This window comes from Scardinius erythrophthalmus, assembly GCF_964197995.2.
Source record: "Scardinius erythrophthalmus genome assembly, chromosome: 1".
Classification (NCBI taxonomy): Eukaryota; Metazoa; Chordata; class Actinopteri; order Cypriniformes; family Leuciscidae; genus Scardinius; species Scardinius erythrophthalmus.
This window is the reverse complement of record NC_138221.1, coordinates 41513353-41534631: the sequence shown is the minus strand read 5'-3', so window position 1 is coordinate 41534631 and position 21279 is coordinate 41513353. Positions and strand designations below refer to the sequence as shown.

At 37.8% G+C, this 21279-nt stretch overlaps 2 protein-coding genes across 6 annotated transcripts in view; one reads left to right on the top strand and one right to left on the bottom strand.

Moving 5' to 3' along the window:
• The window catches only part of caskin1 (CASK interacting protein 1), a 96716-nt gene extending 93080 nt beyond the window's left edge, over nucleotides 1-3636 (bottom strand). For all 5 annotated transcript variants that reach the window (XM_081378215.1, XM_081378217.1, XM_081378219.1 and 2 more), the window contains exon 1: nucleotides 2948-3636. In XM_081378215.1, coding sequence (XP_081234341.1) covers nucleotides 2948-3041 — 94 coding nt within the window. In that variant the 5' untranslated portion in view covers nucleotides 3042-3636. The remainder of the gene's footprint in view (nucleotides 1-2947) is intronic.
• Nucleotides 3637-10686: 7050 nt separating this feature from the next.
• crlf3 (cytokine receptor-like factor 3) overlaps nucleotides 10687-21279 on the top strand; it is a 17982-nt gene continuing 7389 nt past the window's right edge. Inside the window, exons 1-2 of the mRNA XM_081365864.1 lie at nucleotides 10687-10802; nucleotides 13723-13851. Of these exons, the coding sequence (XP_081221990.1) occupies nucleotides 13735-13851 (117 nt within the window). The 5' untranslated portion in view covers nucleotides 10687-10802; nucleotides 13723-13734. The remainder of the gene's footprint in view (nucleotides 10803-13722; nucleotides 13852-21279) is intronic.

Genomic DNA, 21279 nt, shown 5'->3' with positions numbered 1-21279 from the left:
CTTTTATTTCCGGTTTCCATAGTTCCGGTTTCCCTCTGTCCGAAATACGAAATGTGCTGTGATTGGTTAGCTGGCCCAGTGTGTGATGATTGGCACGACTTAGTGTGTGTTTGGGAAAGGTGTAAATATTAAGGATGGCGTCAATTTCAAACCAATTCAAGCCTGATTCAGAATTCAGAATGTTAACAAACAAGAGGATCGTCCAGAACGGATTTCAAGCACGGACTTTACAAGAACAGATTTCACAGGAAATTTTCAGAGTGGTGTGTTTTTTCCCCCGTAATTTTCTAATACCATTTAGGTACGATGTTCTACACCATTTAATTATGATATTTGTATGAAAACTATGGTATCACAAACAGTAATCTATCACAAAACCATGGTTAATTTTCCTAAGGGGCGGTGAACAGTCTAAGCAAGAGCTTACAAATGCTAAACACAACATCAGTACTCTAATGTTAGTTAGCAAGCTAGCGGAGGCAAACGCTTTGCCCTTTGTTTACATCATAGCAACTATTAAACTTATAATAGGAACTGTTAATAGAAACGCAACTACAAATACAAGTTGTGATCCACAAACAACAGATTGTCCCGACAAATTGGGAACTGCTCCATTTCAGGAGAAGCTTTTGTGCATATAGCCTGCATTGTACTCTGTCTGTGTACTGTTCTCCCTAAAATGTGCAGCACACAGATAAACGTTGGGGTATCATTTAGGAACAGTGTTATTTTAACCACTCTCATCAGCCTTAGGAAAAGGGGTGGAAAAAACAGCTTCTCTTCGACATAATTTTGCCTTGCACCTTTTTTTGCGAATTCCGTGGGTGGGGATTATTTAAATGAGTAGCATTGTGACTTCACAAAGCCCAGGAAAAAAGCGTTTAAATATATATATATATATTATATCTAAAAATATATATATAAAAATATCTCACTTTGGAGTGGACTTTGAGCTTTGTAACCTTGCAGATGTTTTTTATGCTCAAATAGAAACATTACACACTAACTAATGTTGAAAAAGTTCAAAAGCAATAGGACCCCTTTCAAATTAAATTAAATGCTGTACCAATGTAAATGTACATTTAGGCAACTAGTAATAGCCAGAATTAAACTCTACATTCATATTAAAAATGTTTACAAATGCATAAGGGAACTTGCATGTGTCAAACACACAACAATTCAATGTTGGCATCAATGACATCAGCCACTTGATTGTTCAAAGCTACAGTCCTTAAACTAATAAGCTATGATTTTATAATAATAGGATTTTCATACAAAACAAATGCAGGTGCTGAATTTCAGTCAATTGACCAAAACTTTGTTACAGAGCACAGAGAGCATCCAGCCCAACCAATCACTGTCAAACAGGAGACTGCAGTTGCTCTGACTGGAACTAATTGGCTTCTGGGTAGCTTTGTGTTTCCAATACAGAGGTGGAGCTTTACATAAAAGCTAACCAACAACACTTTCACAGAGGCATATCACTCTCTGTTTGAAGAAGCATTGGCATTGTTTGAGTGACAAAAAACTATGTTACATGAACATGTGAACTCAACACAGATTTTCATAAACAAAATTTGAGTCTTCCTAAGTGAAATGACTTACAATAATCAACCATGACCTGAAATAACCAACTATAAAAGACATAATACTCCAAGATTTAGCTTTTCCCACAGAGCAGCATCATACATATTCAATGTCAAAAAGCTGTCATCGTTTACAGCATTCATCTACGTGTTGCTTCGATGGCAAGAAGCCAAGTGATGAAGCTCGCTGGCAGCTCATTCCTCTCTCTCCTATTGTGAAAGTGCAGTGATGTGGATGCACCTCATGCTCGTTCACCCCATCATTACAGGGGGCAGTGTTTAGCAGAGCAGGAGTGTGCTGCTGCCACACTGGAGAACAGGCAGACGAGTGCCGAGATACAGCCTGGTGCTCAGCGTCATGACGGCCGTGGCTCTCTGCCTTGAGCCCCAGGGGTTATTATAATCCAAACATGCTCTGCGCAGACAGGCACGTAAGACAAAGAAATCTCAGTCGAGCTGTTGTGTGAGATGCTGTTGATAATGTCACAGATGTGGTGGAGGAGATAGAAAGCAGACCAGCACAATGCATCCTGATGTGCAGCCAGCTCAGTTTGTGGCATTCGAGGCAGAACATCGATGAGAAGCTCAGTCCAGGTGGGCATATGAATGTTCACGCTTGCTTTTCAGATGACAGTGTGAACCTGCCAAGCAAATCTAGTTATCAATGGGAGAGTGTTTTTCTCACCATATGAAATGCATCCTCACCCCCCCCCCCCTTCTAAAAATAAATCATGTTTACCACCAAGCTTTGTCTAGAAGTTGTTGCCTGTTGAAAGACATTTTTCTCCTAAGAATGTTCATATAACTCTTTTTTTATGGTTCCACCTCTGAAACGCCCGTTTACGAAGGGGAAAGCATCAGAATCACACTGCAAATCAAGTGACTATATTGAGCTTTCAAAAACATTTATCATTAATTAAAATAAAAAAGTGATGTGATGCTCATCAGGATCAGCTCCATGATCATATGAAAGTCTGGAACATCACAGTATTCAACATGGGACCGCTCTATCATTCTGAAAAAGACCAGCTCAGCCCAGTAATGAATTGCCATGCTGGTTTATGCTGGTCTAGTTGGTGGACCAACAAAACCAAGATGTTCACCAAGCTGATTGGCCTTGCTGATAATGCTAGTTAAAAAGCTTGTTGAGGGCATCAGCACCCAAAACACAACATATTCTGGTATTTTCAACAGCTTGAGTGAAATCCTAAACATACAGCCATAATTAAAAGGTAGGGCAAGTGTTCTCCTTCTCATCAGAAAGTACACCCAACAACTTACGATCTCTCTTGCCTACCAGCCATGACAACATGCCTAAGCAATAACGCAAACGCTTTTTTAAAAAATCAAGCAAGACCTACTTGCTTTCCCGGGTTTGGGCCTCTGCAGGAGCTTCTGCACCGTCATCAGGTCCTCAGTCTTCACCGCTTGAAGTAATTCATGATCTTTCCCCATCGTTATTTATTTTACATCCAAAGCATCCTCTGAATGTGTGGTGTTGCCCGGAGATTTCCTCTGCGGATCCTCCCTCTTGCGATGGACCTGCAGGGCGCGATGATGATGATGATGATGGTGATGATGATGCACACTGGCGGAAGGATGCTCGAATACTATAGAGCTGGTGCAGCTGGCTCCTATGAATCACAGATGTTCTTATTCTGATATCAAGGAGACAAGCAACACGGCGACGGATTTGCGATTAACGCATCGGTGATGGATTGGATCTTCAGTCTGCGAACAGTTTGTTCTAGAAAACCATCATCAGATAAATCAGCTTCAATCACGTTCTGGTAGCGTGAGCGGAGTTGATGCGATGCTTTAAAATACAGCAAAATCAATGTTCCTTTAAATTCCCACGAGCGTTTTTTTCCTGGGATCCGTGAGGCTGTTCAGAAGACGCGTCAGTCGGCGGTGCCATCGCTCCGTAGTACTCGACCCGTTATTTTCTATGCTGCGATGGAAATACACAAGGAGCGTGCAATGTGCATTTCCCCAGCCGTGGATTGGGCTGACATTGCTGTGGTAAATGGCTCCGCTTCATCCAGAGGGCGGTCCCAAAGTGTAGGAACACCCCCCTATTCCAGTGTTGACAGCCACATGCTACGAGTCTACATTCATGCACTGCTGTATCATAAAGAAGACATGCTGTTGAAAACACCATTACCCTGTAGCTGGCACTGGGAACGTTGTTATGATCTTGTTTTGTAACCTACCTTTTGCCCAACTGCCAAAGGTGGATTGCAGCTGGACAACTCACCTGTGCACTGGAAACACATTTCTCCTTTAAAACGAAACATTTTTAGCTACTAGTAATTATTTGTAATTAATAAATAATACCATAGTCAGTAGTATTGAATTAGTCCCTAATACTTCCTTTGCTTCTTGCCTATGTCAAATAGTCAATATTGCTAAATTGTCATTAGTAACAATTATTAACAAAACCATTGACGATTCATTGCCAAAAATAAAGCAAATAACAAGTGACATGAGAAACATTAACAATAGTGTATCAGGTGCTAATATGCAAAACTAAAAATAATTATTAGCAGGTAATGAAAAACTATTAGTGATGATACTGCATGGATATTGGATTATATCTACACTGAAAAAAATGATTAGTTGAATTTAATACAATTTTTTATGGTAAGTGGTTGCACACAATTGATTTTAGCTACATTTAAACAAATGCATTAAGTTGAACTTAATCAATTTTAGTTCAACTTAATGTATTTGTTTAAATGTAGCTCAAATCAGTTGTGTGCAACCACTTACCATAAAAAAATGTATTAAATTCAACGAATCATTTTTTTCAGTGTAATGAGTAGAATCTAAGTAGTGAAATATATTAATCACGATTAGAAAATATAAAAAAATAATAGTCTATTGAATTACTTATTCATTTATTAAAAAGTACTAACATAAAAATATATACTAGTTAGTTTAAAGGAATTCGTTGTCATTTATGGATGCTGTAAGGAAGATTTCCATAAAGATTGAGCATTTCTGAACTGCGTTGTAGGATGCTATGATTCATGCAATTTTCCAGATTTGTTTTCTTACAAGTTAAAAGAATACATAGGACATAAAATAACACTTGCAGTTTTCTTACCTCTCAGACCCAACAATGCTGTCAGTTCTTCAGTTTGAAGGAGCCTGAAGATTACAAAGTAGGATACAAAAAGAGTTTGGCTGCATGAAGCCTACAAAACAAAACTGTTCCCTGAATGCCTGGTCAGAGTTATTGTCTTAACTACATGGGGTTTCTTTCAGAGTCTTATATCCAAGTCACAATGACCCTCTTTCAGAGCAGGATCCAGATCCATGACTGTCTGTCATGTTCTATTCACAGCTACTTAACACTTGATTTACCACCTCAGAAAAGAAAACTGTAATATTAAGCCTATAAGGTTTTTTTCTTTTCTTTTTTTTTTTTTTTTGGAAATTAGGAAACTGCACTTTCAAAGTTACTGATCTTGTCACCCAAAGTCTTTGAATGGATATTTCACCCAGATAGTTCTAACATCACTTACTCACTCTCATGTTGTTCCAGATTCTTTGTTTTTGTCTATACAATGGAAGTCAATAGTTACCAAAACTGTTTGGTTTCCAACATTCTTCAAAAAGGTGGATATCAAATTGGCTACAAAATCTTCAAAATGTTGGAAACCAAATTCAATGTGTTTTAAAGAAGAAAGACATAAAGGTTTTGAACGACATGAGGGTGACATGGGGCTCAAACGTCAAAATTACTATTACTATTATCATCCCAGAATGTTCTGCATCTGCAGCACTGGTTTAGCAGTAGCCTAAAAATTAGCAACAGCAAGAGATTTAAAAACTACCCGGACATTTTAATATTTTAAATGATTTTACACTGTAAAAAATTTCTAACCCTCCCAAATCAAAAATTTCAAGTGACCGATAACATCTAAATTTTTCAATTGGCCCAAGTGAAAATCTGTAAATTTAATTTTATAATTTACAGAATTTCACTTGGGCCAATTGAAAAATTTAAATGTTATCGGTCACTTGAAATTTTTGATTTGGGAGGGTTAGAATTTTTTTACAGTGTAAATATATGATATTAAAAGCCATTTTGCTCCAATTGTGTTTTAACTCTCTAATATGGTTTCACCAATTTGCCCTCATCATCACCATCATCACACATACCTGCACATCCTCCATCCAGACATTACAGACCGTGTCCTGTTCACTGTACTGTGATCCAGCGCCACCCAGTGTTACATAATAGAAAACCAATTCTAAAATGCCCTATAACATCTTGCAGACCTCTAGTGTTCACTATGCACATTCAATTTCAGCTGTCAGTTTTTTGCAGATAGAATGCAGTGAATGGGTGGAGACAGGCCTCTTGTGGCTACCACCCTATATAAAGACCATGCATTGAACTCCATTAAAACGTGCATCTCATAAAATATGAAAATATTCAATATGAATATTTGAAAATATTCAAATTCCATGTGGTCTCACACACTCTTCTGACAGTTCTGATAGCTTTTAGCCGTCATAAATATTTTTGAAATAAGACACTGAGCACTTAATTTCAACACTCATAAAACCGATGTGTTGGAAACAAAACAAATTGTGCTATTTCATCATGTCTACAAGGATAAAACATTTTGTGTTAACTCAACCAGTGTAAACCATCTTAACACAAAGTGTGTTTAGATCTTTTACACACTAATGTGTTATAATCACACTATTTTTGTCAGAAATGTGCCATCTTTGAGACAATTGGACAAAAAAAATGGCAATGCAAAAAACAAACTTGCTTTATTAAAACTTGCAAATGAAATGCATGCAAATAAAAACACCTATTTTATACATAGACTATACCTAATAACATTATAGAAAGCATTTTTTTAACAAATAACCAACACAAAATTACACAAAATGTGTTAAAATAGCCATAACACAATAATATTACTAAAGGGTTAGATCACCAAAAAAATTGTCCTATTATTTACTGACCCTTAAGCCATCCTATATATGACTTTGTTCTTTCAGCCAAACACAATCAGAGTTATATTAAAAAATATCCTGGCTCTTCCCAGCTTTATAATGGGAGTGTGAATGGTACCTTAGATTTTGAAGCCCAAAAAAGCTCATCCATCCATCATAAAATAATCCATATCCGGCTCCAGGGGGTTAATAAAGGCCTTCTGAAGCGAAGCGGTGTGTTTTTGTAAGAAAAATACCCATATTTATAACTTTATAAACTATAATCACTGGCTTCCGGTAACAACCGTACGCGAGTCGAGTTCCGGCGAAAGAGTGACCTCATCCTTTTTGAGAGTGTATAATACAGTAAGATAAGTGAATAAGATAACTGTTGCAAGAGGCTAGAGGCAAATGGTTTAGAATTAGATAGAGGAAAACTGCTTTAGGAGAAATATGCCAGCATCAAGCACTTTTAGACATGATGCAGGCTATAGGTGAATTACATACCACCCAGGAGAGACATTTTACACTTGTCTGAAAAATAAACATGATGTTCATGTTACATCAGAACTGCTGAAAGGGTACGGGTATTTGGCTTGCTGTACGCAAAGGGGGGACTCAAGAATGAGGCTCAACTCAAGCTCCAATTGTCCCATGATACTTAATGGATAAAGACAGCTACTGTATATAAGGCAGAATCTCTTAAAGGAGTGAGGATGGAGGTGGTGACTAGGACAGATGCCAGAAAAACCATCACCAGAGACAGGCAGGCAGCAACGAGATTGATTGGCAGATTAGATAGGTGGCTCCTCCTGAACCTTAATAATAAGCATAATGAATGTTGGAACTGGATGAAATATTCTTAATGACATCAATCCGCAATCTGACTTGTAATGCAGCATGGAATCATAATCACACCATGTTGGTTCATTTGGCCAGAGGAGAACTGGTCTCTTGGTTTCTCCCAAGGTTTTTTTCCACTCTGGCACCGATGGAGTTTGGGTTCCTTGCCAACGTCACCTTTGGCTTGCTTAGTTGGGGAAACTTAAAGGTACAATATGTATTTTTTTTTCTCGCCGCTAGGGGTCGCTAACCTCTTACAATAACAAAGGCGTAAATTGATGACGCATAAGCGGGATTATGGAACTTGCCGTCATGCTGATGGATCTAATAATGTTTATGGATGAGTGAGTACATTGATGTTTTTAACATGACTGTGTTATGAAGCAGGTCACGATTGCTAATGAGAGACAGATATCAGCGCCACATGCGAGTCCCGCGGATATAAAGGAATGAGGACATTTAAAGGAGAACTCCGGTCAATTTTAACATTGAGCTCATTTTTTTGTACATTTGGAGTGCTGTCAATACAGAGAACAACGACAAAAATCGGTGTTGCCTACACAGAGTTATTCTATTTTTAAAATTTGCACCCTATTGACTTCAATGGGGCAAGTAGTAAGCCTGCTTTTTAGCCTCTTAACATCCTTGATGTGTCATTACAAGTGCCCAGAAAATGTGAGTGATTCCTTCCGAGTGAACACGGGTGAATCTGACTGCAGTAGATGTTAGAGATATTAATAAAAATGAAGTTAATTCAGCCAGCGCTCATACCTCTGTTTACATCCTGTTTTCAGTGGAAGGCCATAGTAATCGATTGTCGAGTTCACGCGCGTGATCATAGGTACTAAACCTATGCGTGTGAACTCGACAATCGATTACTGTGGACTTCAACCGAAAACAGGAAGAAAATACAGGTATGTGCGCTGGCTGAAATAACATCATTTTTATTAATATCTTTCAAATCTACTGCAGTCAGATTCACTCGTGATCACTCTGAAGGAATCACTCACATGACCTGTGCACTTGTAATGACACATCAAGGATGTTAAGAGGCTAAAAGCAGGTTTAAAACTTGCCCCATTGAAGTCAACAGGGTGCAAATTTTAAAAATAGAATAACTCGGTGTAGGCAACACCGATTTTTGCCGTTGTTCTCTGTATTGACAGCACTCCAAATTTACAAAAAAATGAGCTCAATGTTAAAATTGACCGGAGTTCTCCTTTAATTCTACCGAACTACCCGCAAGTGTAGAATTACTACTCACACAGGTCAGTTTATTAGACGAATGAAACTTGTGAGGTAACACAGCGCTGTTTCACTAGTTCTACACTATCATACTAAACTGCATTTGAGTGTGTTGAAAGTTATAATGTTATTCTATGTGTTAGTTTGTTGGCTATATGAGACTTGCAGTAAGCTAGATCAACATTAGAATAACATACTGATCATATTCTAACATTTCATCATGTTGAGCTATATAACATTGATTAGTTTTATGTACATTTGCTCACCTGTCTAATAAAGTACATGCAGGAGCGGCGTGTCTGTCAAGTTGAAGTTATACACGGACGTGTAGGTCTTGGCATCTCGAAAACGCCATGCTGATATTGATCCTCGTTATAGTTCTCCTTTTGTCCCAAAGACTGCTTGCCATGGTCCATAATGTTTGAACGAAATAACAGCGTGAGCGTGCCGCTAGTTGCAGTTGTCCACGTCTGTCGCCATGGTTACTATGGCAGTACCAGCGGAAACCAAGGATAACAAGGATATTACGTCATTGACAGGCGACAATGACCAGGGATGAGCCATTATTTAAAATTGGAATTTCTCTGAAATTAAAAATCTTTGGGAACTTTTGAGATATTGTAAGTACACAACTGCAGGAAATATATCACACTGTGCAAGTGATTTTGGGATATTTTATTACAAAAATCTTACATATTGTAGCTTTAATATTCAGCAATATTATAATACATTTGACTGCACTGACACTATTGGATGAGAAATGAACTGAGCTGGATGATGATATCAGTTTTCTCCAGAGCTGCTTCATAGCTGAACTAGCTGTAATAATTGATGAGTTTTACACTGAACTGAACCGAATTAACACTGTACAGACTTCAGCTGAACAATGACACTATTGTCTTTTTAGAGCTGCTTTACAGCAGAATTGAATTCTGTTTGCATCAGTGATCATTATTTTCCTGCTTATCACTGTAAAGCTGCTCTGAAACAAGTATTTAGGTGACTTGACCTAAAACTTGGATTTTATCATTGTTTTCAGTAATTTGCAACCTGTACATAATATGTTAACACCTGAAAAGGGTGTTTTAGGGTTTCAAGAAATTTTAATATTTTAATTTAGAGGCACACATTATAGAAGTACTGTCTTTGTAGTTATAACGGATGCAGCACACTCGAGGTGTTTGAGGAGAGATTCCCTGATACAACTGTAAAGTGCTTTGGGTGTACAGAACAGAAGTACATATGCAAAGTGCTATATAAATGCCTCATTCATTCATTCATTCATTCATATAAGTACTTTGGCATTGTAAAGTTATTTCAAGCTGTAACATTTCATATCACAACATTTAATGAGTCATCACAAAATAACTGTGTATGTGTGTAATTAGCTTTCATTGCCCACACAAAGCAGCTACCAAACTGCTACCACACCCAGAAGTGAACAAAACCTGACAAAATCTCAGTTTACATTATAAAAACCATAATGTCAATTGAATGTCCCCATTTAGATAACTAAGTGTGTGTGTGTGTGTGTGTGTGTGTGTGTGTGTGTGTGTGTGTGTGTGTGTGTGTGTGTGTGAGAGAGAGAGAGAGAGAGAGAAAGAGAGAGAGAGAGATAGAGAGAAAGAGAAAGAGAGATTAATGGGTTTGCTTACGAAACTCTGGTTTTTGTATATTTTCCAAAATAAATCACACAAAACAATAACTCAAAACTATAATACCAGTAGCAACCATTCAGCTGATGAAACATGAGTCTACTATTTCACAGCAAATTTGGTATTGCGCGTTCTGACAACGATGGTTGTACATTTTTCTTCTGAAAATCTTGAGCTACAGTACTGTTCATAATTCACAAATATCTGCAAGACAACAGTTATTGTGATCAACAGAAGTTACCTTCCCTTGTTGTCTGACGCCAAATAACTGTTGACGCCTTCGTGCGCTTTGGGTTTTTAACAAAAGATGGGGCGGGGTTAAGAGCGGTTAAATCATCTGATTGGCTAGAACTGACAGCAGGCAGGAGGAAAACACAGTGATGCGGCATCTGATTGGATGACGGGTTTGTATCAAAGTGAAAATATGTGCCTCGAGCTCTTCTGTTGCCAGGGCGTCAATGGCGGAACTCCGCAGCAGAAGTTAATATGACACAAGACAGAATCGCATAAGGTAATACTGCAAAAACCTCTTTACAATAATAGCATATTTTTCGTTTCAGTTTATTTCTCAGTGCTCAATTAGATATGCTGTCTCTTCGTGAGCAGGTTTATGGGTGGAGCAGTTTGAAGAGCTTACTGTAAAATTGAGATGAGTTAAAGTGATGAGTGTTGGTGTGGCGATCCTCATAGAAGAGTCTCATGAACTGCTTCTTTTTCTGAGTTTTAAAATAACTGCTAAGTTCTATCTACTTTAGTTATCAGTTGTTTCTCAAAGCTGATTTTAAATGTAATATTTATATATCTTTACTGCTCTTCTCCCATCTTCCTGTACTTTTCACTTGTTTTGGACATGTATAAACATGTTGAGTGTGCACGATGCATCAGTGTGGCCCATAGATAAATACTGCACTTTACATAACTGTCCTCTAATACTTGGATTGGACCAAAAGAGGAATACACGTTTTTATGTAAGAGACGGAGTATAACAGTAAAGCTGATAGGCAGCAGGATGAAAATGACCTCTGGTAGTTTATAAACACTTGTTTGTTTAAATGCATCTTATGGTCTTCATCTTAAGAGAAGGGCCCTTTAAACTGTGGCCCTTATCAGGGAACGGTCACAGATTGTGAAGCAGGACACATGATCCTCAGATCTGAGACATCTCATCCTGGAATTCCCAACATTGTCTTTTGGCAGCAGATTTTTTTTTTTTTTTTTTTTTTTTAATCTAGGTCATTCATGTCCCTCTGAAATTCATCCAGTCCTCTGCTGTACTCCCCGATGGATTCACTTGTGGGAAAGGATTCTGGAAGAGTAATAGATAATATAATTGCTGGTCTTAATGCTCTTAACCCCCGTCTGGATGAGAACCCTGCTGCTAAATCAGAGGATTAAGACTATGAATTTGGAGAACCCCTCCCTTTCCCTTGATCATTAAATGTCAAAATCTGCTAAATATGCAGCGGTTGCAGCTCATAACATTTTTTAGGCATTGATCATGAGGGAGATGAGTGTGGAAACACAGGCTTGTTGGTGCAGGTCACAGTTTGTTATTTAGGTTTCTCTCTCACAAGTGTATGGATGAAAGGGTGTTTTTGAGTTGAGTTGAGCACAGCTTCGTTCTCTGCTCTGTGCACTAAGGTCAGCATCTTTGTGTTAAACAAGGGTACATTTAATAGCTTGCATAACAGAGCTGCCGATCCACCTGTCCTGTATTTGTGTTCACTGACACACAAAAACATATAGGCAGCTGTTCTCTCCTGCACAATGACACCAGTGTTATACAGGCACAATTGCACAAAAGTTAAGGTGTAGTTTTAGTTAAGGGTAGTGTATATGGGTAGGTTCAGTCATGCTTGTAAATTTAAGCCACATGGGCACATGTAAGGAAAGTGCAGTTGCTTTCACTTGAACGGAACACCCATTTTAACGGAAGTGGTTTCATTGTAGCATGCTAGCCTCAAAACAGATCCCCTGATCAGTAAAGAAGTGCGTTTTCTTGTTAGTAGTTGTAGAGAAGGTTTATAAATATGTAATTTTTAATATATTCTTGGTCTGAACAGGCCTTTAGGCTGGTAATCACATTTCTGCTGGTATTTATGAAGTTATGAAGCTCATAAATACCAGCAGAAATGTGATTACCAGCCTAAAGGCCTGTTCAGACCAAGAATCATAACTATAAATACAGTAGCATATTTCACACCAATGCACAATAGCATTCTGTTTATTATCAGCGTGTGCCGCAGTTATGTCATCTGCCGCTTTAAATGCTCAAGGTGGATTCTGATTGGCCTCTAGTGTTGCTATTGTTATCAGATAAGAAAAAAGCATTCTGAAAAGTGATTCCAGCAATATCGTTCTTCTGTTTATATACTGTAGCTGTGTGGAGAGGACTTTACTATTCTTATAGAAGTATGATTATTAAAACTTTATCGTTTTATATATATATATATATATATATATATATATATATATATATATATATATATATATATATATAGTTATCATTATGTTCCTTGGTGTGACTGGCTCTTAACACAGAACAAACAATAGTCCAAATATTATTTTTGCATTAATTGCCATGACAAGTGATGGATGATTTTAAGTTTCTTTGATGTTAACAACAAAATATATAGGAACGTTTTCTCCTCCTTTTTAAAACTATTTGCGAGTATATGGTTAGTTGCATTATTAATATTTGCATCTAGCATTGACTTTGTGCTCTCCTGTCCAAAAAACAGAATCAGAACAGTTGTGAATCAATGTTCCTTGATCACAGATTTGCTATCTAAAGTGAAAGCAGACAAAGCACAAACAGGCACAGCCGTGTGTCGAGTGTCACACAGATTGATGCCATCCTATCTAAAACCCTGGCTCACACTAAATGCGAATGAGTTTTTTGCACACACATCTCATCAGGTCTTGTTTTCAATACATGTAACCTTCAGGCCAGTGATTAATTTCCATGACTCCTGTGATTTTGCACTGATATGACGGTTGACTTGAATGTGGTTTCTCAAGGTTATAGCGCTTGAGCCTTTTAGTCATAACTATACATTACTGCATCATCCCCGTGTGCTAAACTTCAACAGATAAGCCTGTGAACATGTTTTTATGTTTCAAAACACGCTTCCTTACTTCCACATGACGTGGAAATTATGGCCTAATGGTTGCATAAAGTTGGTGTTACATTTTTATGAGCACAGACCACGAGGAACAGGCTCTGTTTTTCAGGCCTGTGTGGAATTTCATGCTCCTGTTATTATTATTTTAGCTTTGTTAGAGTGACATTTTCCAGAATGGGCGTTTGGCTTTAGCCTTTCGCTGTAATGTTTTCTAACCCCATAATGAGAAATCTAGTCAAACTAAAAGTTATCTCTATCAATGGAAATGTTTTCCTACACTTTACCTTGATATTTGTACTTTGGCAGAGGCCAACAAGGATGTCAATAGAGGCAGAGGCGTTGCTGCAGGAGGCGAAGGAGAGCATCGAGGCAGCCCAGAACTACAGAAGCGAACTACAGCAGAGACTGCATGGACTCAGCCAGGCACGCAAACAGGTACGCTGCAGCTCTCTGCACTGCCGCGGAAGGAATAAATAGGTTTCCAACAACCAGCAACATGTCAGTCCACACCGAAACTGCTGTGCAATGTGACACAATCACAGCCAATCAGAAGATATTTTATATACGGTGGGATTTTGGACCAATGAGATTTCGCAGTGGGCAGGGCTACCCAGTGTGGCGCTGCAGAAATTAAGAATTAGCTATTTTTTTAATTCATGAGTTGTTCATGATTCATGAGTAAATTGCCCTTATTATGCTATTTTAAAGGTTCCTAATTTTGTTTTGGAGGTCTCCTACAATAGGTTTACAGGCCTCCAAGGTCAAAAAAACACTTTTTTCTCATAATATACATTGCACATCATCTTATTTATCAAAGCGTCTGAAAACGGTTTGTTTGAAGATTTAGTCTCTCTAAACCCCTCCTTTCCATGAGCTTCTCTGCTCTGATTGGTCAGATGGCCCAGTATTTTGTGATTGGTCTACCACTTACACCGTGTGTCAGACACAATGACCATATCTGAATTTCATTTTCCACGCTTGTATACACAGTGATATGAATAGTAACAATAGAATAGAATAGTACTAAGTAGACGTTGTTCACAAGCAGCCAATTAAGATCATAGGCTGGCATTATGCAAATTTGTTACGTTGTCAATACGTAGGTTTGTAACAGGAAGTGAGACTGGAATTGATGACTCGTTTCAGCTGCTCAGAATCAAATCTTTATTTTTGGAGACAATAACTTTGTCATGCACTTTGATCTTTAAAACTTTGCAGACCTTTTCCATTCACAAACAGTTGTACTGTATAACACACTACATGAAAGGTAATATTGGAAAAATCATAATGGGGCACTTTAATTGGCAACACTAATTGAGGAAGAAAGGAAGTTGAATTGTGGAAATGTTTGTTTATAATGTATTGGAATTCAACAGGTAATCTGGAAATGTAGTGTTTTTTCCACTTTGGTCCATAAAATTAAAATTGTGTCGTGTTATTTTGAAATGATTTATCCAATATTGTAGTATTTATTAATGTTTTTAATTAGCTTTTATTTTTATATCTATCTGTCTATGTTTCTGTCTATCTCTCTGTCCAATTTTGCGCAACATTGACAGGAATAGGAACCAAGCAATCGACAAAATGTCCTCTTGCTCGTTACTTGTCTCGGTCAAGGCTGGCTCAGATAAAGCGATCTCTTCCATGTAAATCTGTTTTTATCTGATCGCGTCTGGTTTGGACAAACCATAGAGACAGTAATGAAATTGCTACTGATCACACCCAGCATGCACCAATGCATAAAAATACTACATCGAACACAATGTAGAAAATGCCAGAAACAATTCAGCTCCACAAAGATAGTGGTTCCCTACACAGTAACCAAATAACGGGACATATGTGGGTGCTTTTGAGAGAGCGTGGGTAAGTGATACTCCCGCTGTCTCGGTGAAGTGAGTAGGATCCTCAGTGCCAGGAAGCCTGTTGGTCAGCACAGAAGGGCTGATTCATGCCGCACGTCTCCCGGGGTGACTGTAGGATGTAAAGCCGGCCTGCTGCTCGGTGTTATCTTCAGTCTTTGCTTCTGGCATCTTACCCAACTTCCTCCTTCCCCCACCTCCCACAATGCCTCATTCAGAGCGTAAACAAGGCTGTAATTTCCTGCTCTTCATATGAGACATTAAACTCAGAGAATGTTAAGCTCTCTCTCCTCACATCCACCACAGGACAGAGAATTGAACCAAACTTTTTGGATCATTGACTGGTGATTGTATGACGCCCCACGGTACTGTGATTAACCTCACAGCGTGTGCAGCTGTCTGAGTGAGATCCCATATGTGCAGCCCATCTGATATGATCATATGACATGCTCTGTTATTCACAGCAGTGACACAACATTTGCGGTCAATCTTTGGGTCAAACTGCATTTGTCCTGTATGAACAGAACTACTTTCAGCTTCCAGCTGTAGAGGCTCTTCTGTATCAAGATTCTTCATGTATTGAAAGAACTGAAGCTTCCTGGGCAGTAGTTGAGCTTGATGCTAGATCTTTAACATTAGCTGTTGTTTCTTGTCTACTTCCTCTTTAAGTTGTTACACTCTGTCTCAGCCACTGATGCTTCCTTAAATCCTTCAAGTGGCCTCTGTTTCCCATAGCCTGTCACCCACGAGCCACACTGCAGCCAGCTGGAGTCTAATACGTGATCACAGGGAACACATACAGAGCTATAGCGTGTTTGGTCCACACTAGCATACATATTTGTCTATTTGAGATGAGGGGTTTTACTTTACAGTTCTATATTAATTTCTATATTAATTCTATTATTAATAATATTATTAATGAGGTTGCATTTGCTTAATCTGGGGCAGTCATGGACTGTCTATGGTCCCCGTTAAATAACGTACTAAATAAATTGTTGTTATAATAATATACTGTGTATGTATATGTGTATATATATATATATATATATATATATATATATATATATATATATATATATATATATATATATATATATATATATATATATATATTAAATAATAATAATTGTATAATTAATAATGTATACAATAATTATATAATAATTTATTTATAATTGTTAATTATATTTACAGTTCTGTTTTGTTATTTTTTGTGTTTATTTAAATGTCTTGTGCCTAGATGTATAAAGAAATAAATTATATATTTCAGGTATTTTTTTATATTTTGATTTTGATCAATTTGATTATGAAGTAAACATGGAACAATGTGATTTTGGGCTTTAAAGGGATAGTTCACTTCTTTGAAATTAAATTTTGGTATGTTTTAGCTTACCTCAAGGGCATCCAAGATGTAGGTGTCTTTTTTTCCGCAGTAGTTTCAATTTTGATATTTTTAGGTCAAACCGTTCTTGTCTGTCGGTCATATAATGCAGGTCTATGGTCACTGTCTCAAAGAGCATGCACAGAGTCCAAATTAAAACAATTCCCTGTCGTCCAAATTAAACAATTCCCCATCGTAAGTACACATTGATGGCCTAAGACACGAAACGAGCGGTTTGTGTGAGAAAACAAACAGTATTTATATCGTTGTTACCTCTTGTACACAACCGCGTCCAAATGATCTGAGGGCGCGGGCGGGTATAGATGTATACACTAGATGTCGCCTTGGCTACTGCAGTTCATTGGAACGAAACCGTAGCCAAGACGACATCCCGCCCGCGCCCTCAGATCATTTGGACGCGGCTGTGTTCAAGAGGTAACAACGATATAAATACTGTTCGTTTTCTCACACAAACCGCTCGTTTCGTGTCTTAGGCCATCAATGTGTACTTACGATGCGGAATTTACCAAAATTACCAAAATTTAATTTCAAAGTGAACTATCCCTTTAATTGGGAAGTGAAATTGCTGTCGCTCCACTCGCATACTCACTGTGGCCTTAGGTCAATTCACTTTCAATTATTTTAATTTGACCAATATGCAAACTCAGAACAAGCTAAGAATATAATTTTGAATCACATTACGCTGAACATAAATTCCAGGAATATTGTTCTTGCGCCTGTGTTCATCTGACATTTAAAAAGAGTTACTGAAGAGTTTCGTATGATCCTACTGAATCTTTGGGAAGGCTGAGTCTAAACATCCTGTGATGGGGAGCCTGCACTTCTAATCACCTCCACCCTCCACGCGCTCCTCACAGCGCATTGTCACGAATAACAATATTTAGGCAAAGGATTCTGTCCTGGCTCAAAATATTCAGACTGATCCTGATAAGACTTCAACGTACGAGGAATGATGCACGTCTCTGGACAGCAGCATTTCCTGCGTCAATTGCAAACAAAGCCATGTCTGGAACTTTCCACTAAGGTTCATTAATAGCACCGTCTTTTTTGGGTTTCATCCATTTATCCTGCACCACTTTATCTGTGTTATTTTAGACTCTCTTCCCACTTCCTGGTGCTGTCTCTGCCTACACACACTGTGACTACAGTCTGTCTAGTTCCACGGTGCTAATCGTCAACACTTTTGCTCTGCGCTCTGTTGTGCATTTCTGTCAACGTGCTTTGCCCAGGGCTGCATTGGGCTTCACTGATTATAAGGGAATGAGACTTTTCCTCGTTCCAGAAATATGACTCAAGGAATTCTTATAATTACAGGCTTTAACGTGTCCTTTTATTTCAATGTGAAGAGTGCTTGTGTGTGGTATTTCACTAGGTTTTAAGCTAGTGTACTGGGTCACAGTTCACTTGCAGCACAGATACAAATGTTCATTGATATGTGGCATTAAAGGGCCCAAGCTAACTTTCTTTTGCAAGTGCAAGTTTCATGTTCACAAGATAAGAGGAACTGGGTTTTTTTTTACATTGAAAACCGCCAGGCTTCCTGTCACTCTTAACTCCATTTTGTTGAAGGTGAAGCAGTTAGTCTGAAAGATGCACCAAGAAATGTGCCATTCACTTCTCACCACTTCCGCTTTCAGTCCTACACTTCATGTTCAAAACAAGACAGTGGCACTTACTGATTTATGTAACCCTCATATATGACTAAATGTACATTTTAAAATGTCTGAATTAATTGGTTGATTTATTGTTATAGCATTTATATTTCTGCATTCAAATAGGGATTATTATTTATTATCGGCTTGTTTCTTTATACTTGAGCCCTGTTTAGAGAGGACTAGTTTTCCGTAATATTTTAAATTTGTGTCACGTAAGTACTCAGTACTTTATTATTTTAATCCTGTAGGAAATGAGCAACTTTTTCCCTTGTAGCTTTTGTAAAAAAAAAATGGTGGGTCATCTAAGAAAAAAATATAGGATAAACTAAAGGATGCATTAAATTAATAAAAAGGGACAGTAAAGACATTTATAATGTTACAAAAGATTGCTGTTTCATATAAATGCTGTTCTCTTGAACGTTTTATTCATCATGAATCCTGAAAAAAGTTTCACGTTTCCACAAAATGATTAAGCATTTTCTTGAGCAGCAAATCATCATATTAGACATATGTGACACTGAAGACTGGAGTAATGATGCTGAAAATTCAGCTTTGACATCACAGGAAGAAATTACATTTTAAAGAAAGAAATTACACATTTTAAAACATTAAAATAGAAAAGTTATTTTAAGTAAGGAATCATTTACTCCAGGCCGTTGAATTATTAGAAAAATAATGCACACCCGATGTGGTAATGCTTCCATGCGGTGTGCCTTTTTTTTTTCTAATAATTCAACGGGCTGGAGTAAATTTTTCCGCTTATACTACGGTTACCACACCTCAAAACATTTTGACAAACAGGTTTGACAAACGTTTGTCAGGTTTTTGTTCTTAAAACAGCTCTTGTTTGGGAATAATTTCTTATGCATCTCATCCTCCGTTGCTAATTCCAAAACATAATTTTAGAGCTTCTAACGGAGGACTTGAGCCACTGATAGCAGTCTAATGCAGTTACAGTATCTCACAAAAGTGAGTACACCAAACGTCATGTAGCTTTTAAGTTTCTAAACTATTTTACTAATAAAATCGTCAATAAAAGTGTCATTGTGGGTTTTGGTTCTGTAGGCTGTGAAGACCTTTGAAATAACTGAAACATTTTGCGAAGTGATATGGAACTGTAATGCGGTCAAGACTGCCTGGAACTACTTTAGCCGTGCGTTTCCCTGAAAATAACTGCACAACTTAGAACGTTCGTCAACCAATCAGAATCAAGCATTCAACAGCCCCATAATAATATTTCACAATGCTGCTATTTTTACTGTACTTTTGATCAAATAAATGCATCTTTGGTGAGTGTAAAAGACTTCTTTCAAAAACATTTAAAAAATCTTACCGAGTGCAAACTTTTGAACGTTAGTGTATATTTCACAAAATTTCTTCTTATTTACCGTAATTTACCATAACAATAGATCATTTTCTTTACTGCCTGGTGCACCCTCATGGACTTCATCGACACCCTTAGTAAAATAACTTTATAATTGTTAAAAATATTTGTAATTGACATTGTTTAAAAAAACAAGTCCTGTCTGAATAGTACTATAGACTTCTCAAAAACAGTGTCAAAATCTCTTTTGAGCCTGTGGTTGTCGTGGAAAAAGTCTTCCCCTCCTTTCAAAATGCACTCGAGTCAAGGACTTCCAGATGCCAAAGCTTGCCGACCATTGGCTTGGTGCGTCCTGGCCTTTATACGATTTCTTACAACTTGTTTAACCCTTGTGTGGTGTTCATATTTTTGTTACTCAGCCAGTGTTCGTGGGTCTGGTGGACCCGCTGCATTTTTGGGTTTTTAATTCAACACAATCGAAAATGTTATGTTAAAATACTCAACAGATGTTTACTTCATCCCAATTACAAGCAATATAAACAGCATATATGGTTAATATTTTCTCTTTACCTTTGTTAATCACTCACATTTAAGAATTGCAACCTTGTGTGGGAATGGCAGGAGTAGAAACACAAAACTCACTCTTGCACTCTTTCACACTTATACACAATCTCTCTCTCACACGCACGCGCACACACACACTCATGCACACACATACACACACCCACACAGACACACACAAAACACAAACACACACACACACACACACACACACACACACACACACACACACACACACACACACACACACACACACACACACTCACTTGGATATGTGGTGTACGGTCACTCTCCATAGGCATAATGGTTTTTCTAATGTACAAACTGTATAATCTATCCCCCTACACTAACCCTACCCCTAAACCTACCAATCACAGAAAACTTTTGGCATTTTTTGAATTTCCAGTGGACCCGGACATCCTGTGTGTAATATAAATGTGTAGGGAGGGTGTACAGTGTGTTTTCATTTGAAAATGTGTTCTGATATATATTCCTCACAGAAAATGAGCCAAGGCCAATGAGTCTCAGTTTGAAAAAATAATTGATTGTATAATTTTTCTTTTGATAAAAAATGAAAACGGGTCCAACAGACCCGAACACCATACAAGGGTTAAACTTTTCTCAACCAATGGTCATTCGTTGGGTTATCTTAAATTTTTTTAGCCCATCCTCTTCCTGCTCTTAAAGCAGAGGAAAATAGCAGGTACACATTTTAATCTTTCTTGCATGAAGACTCCTACACTTCCTGTACATCCTACACTTCCTGCACATCTCAACATCGAAAGTATCTCCTTATCACTGTTGCATTTGGTGCTCAGAGCTACTGAAGGGAGACACAGTGCACTCTATGACCTGAGGCCTTTTCTGAGCCCTTCTGAGTTTTACACTTTATACTTTACACTGTAGACTGAGAAATGAAGCATTTTTCTAAACGTTTAATAAAAATACACTTTAAGTAGTACACTTAATGGTTTGAGGAAATGCACATTTTTTAAAAGTTATCCTTAGCAGTTTAGTGTAATGGAGGTGTTTGTATGTAAATCTTGTCTGTGTGTGTGTGTG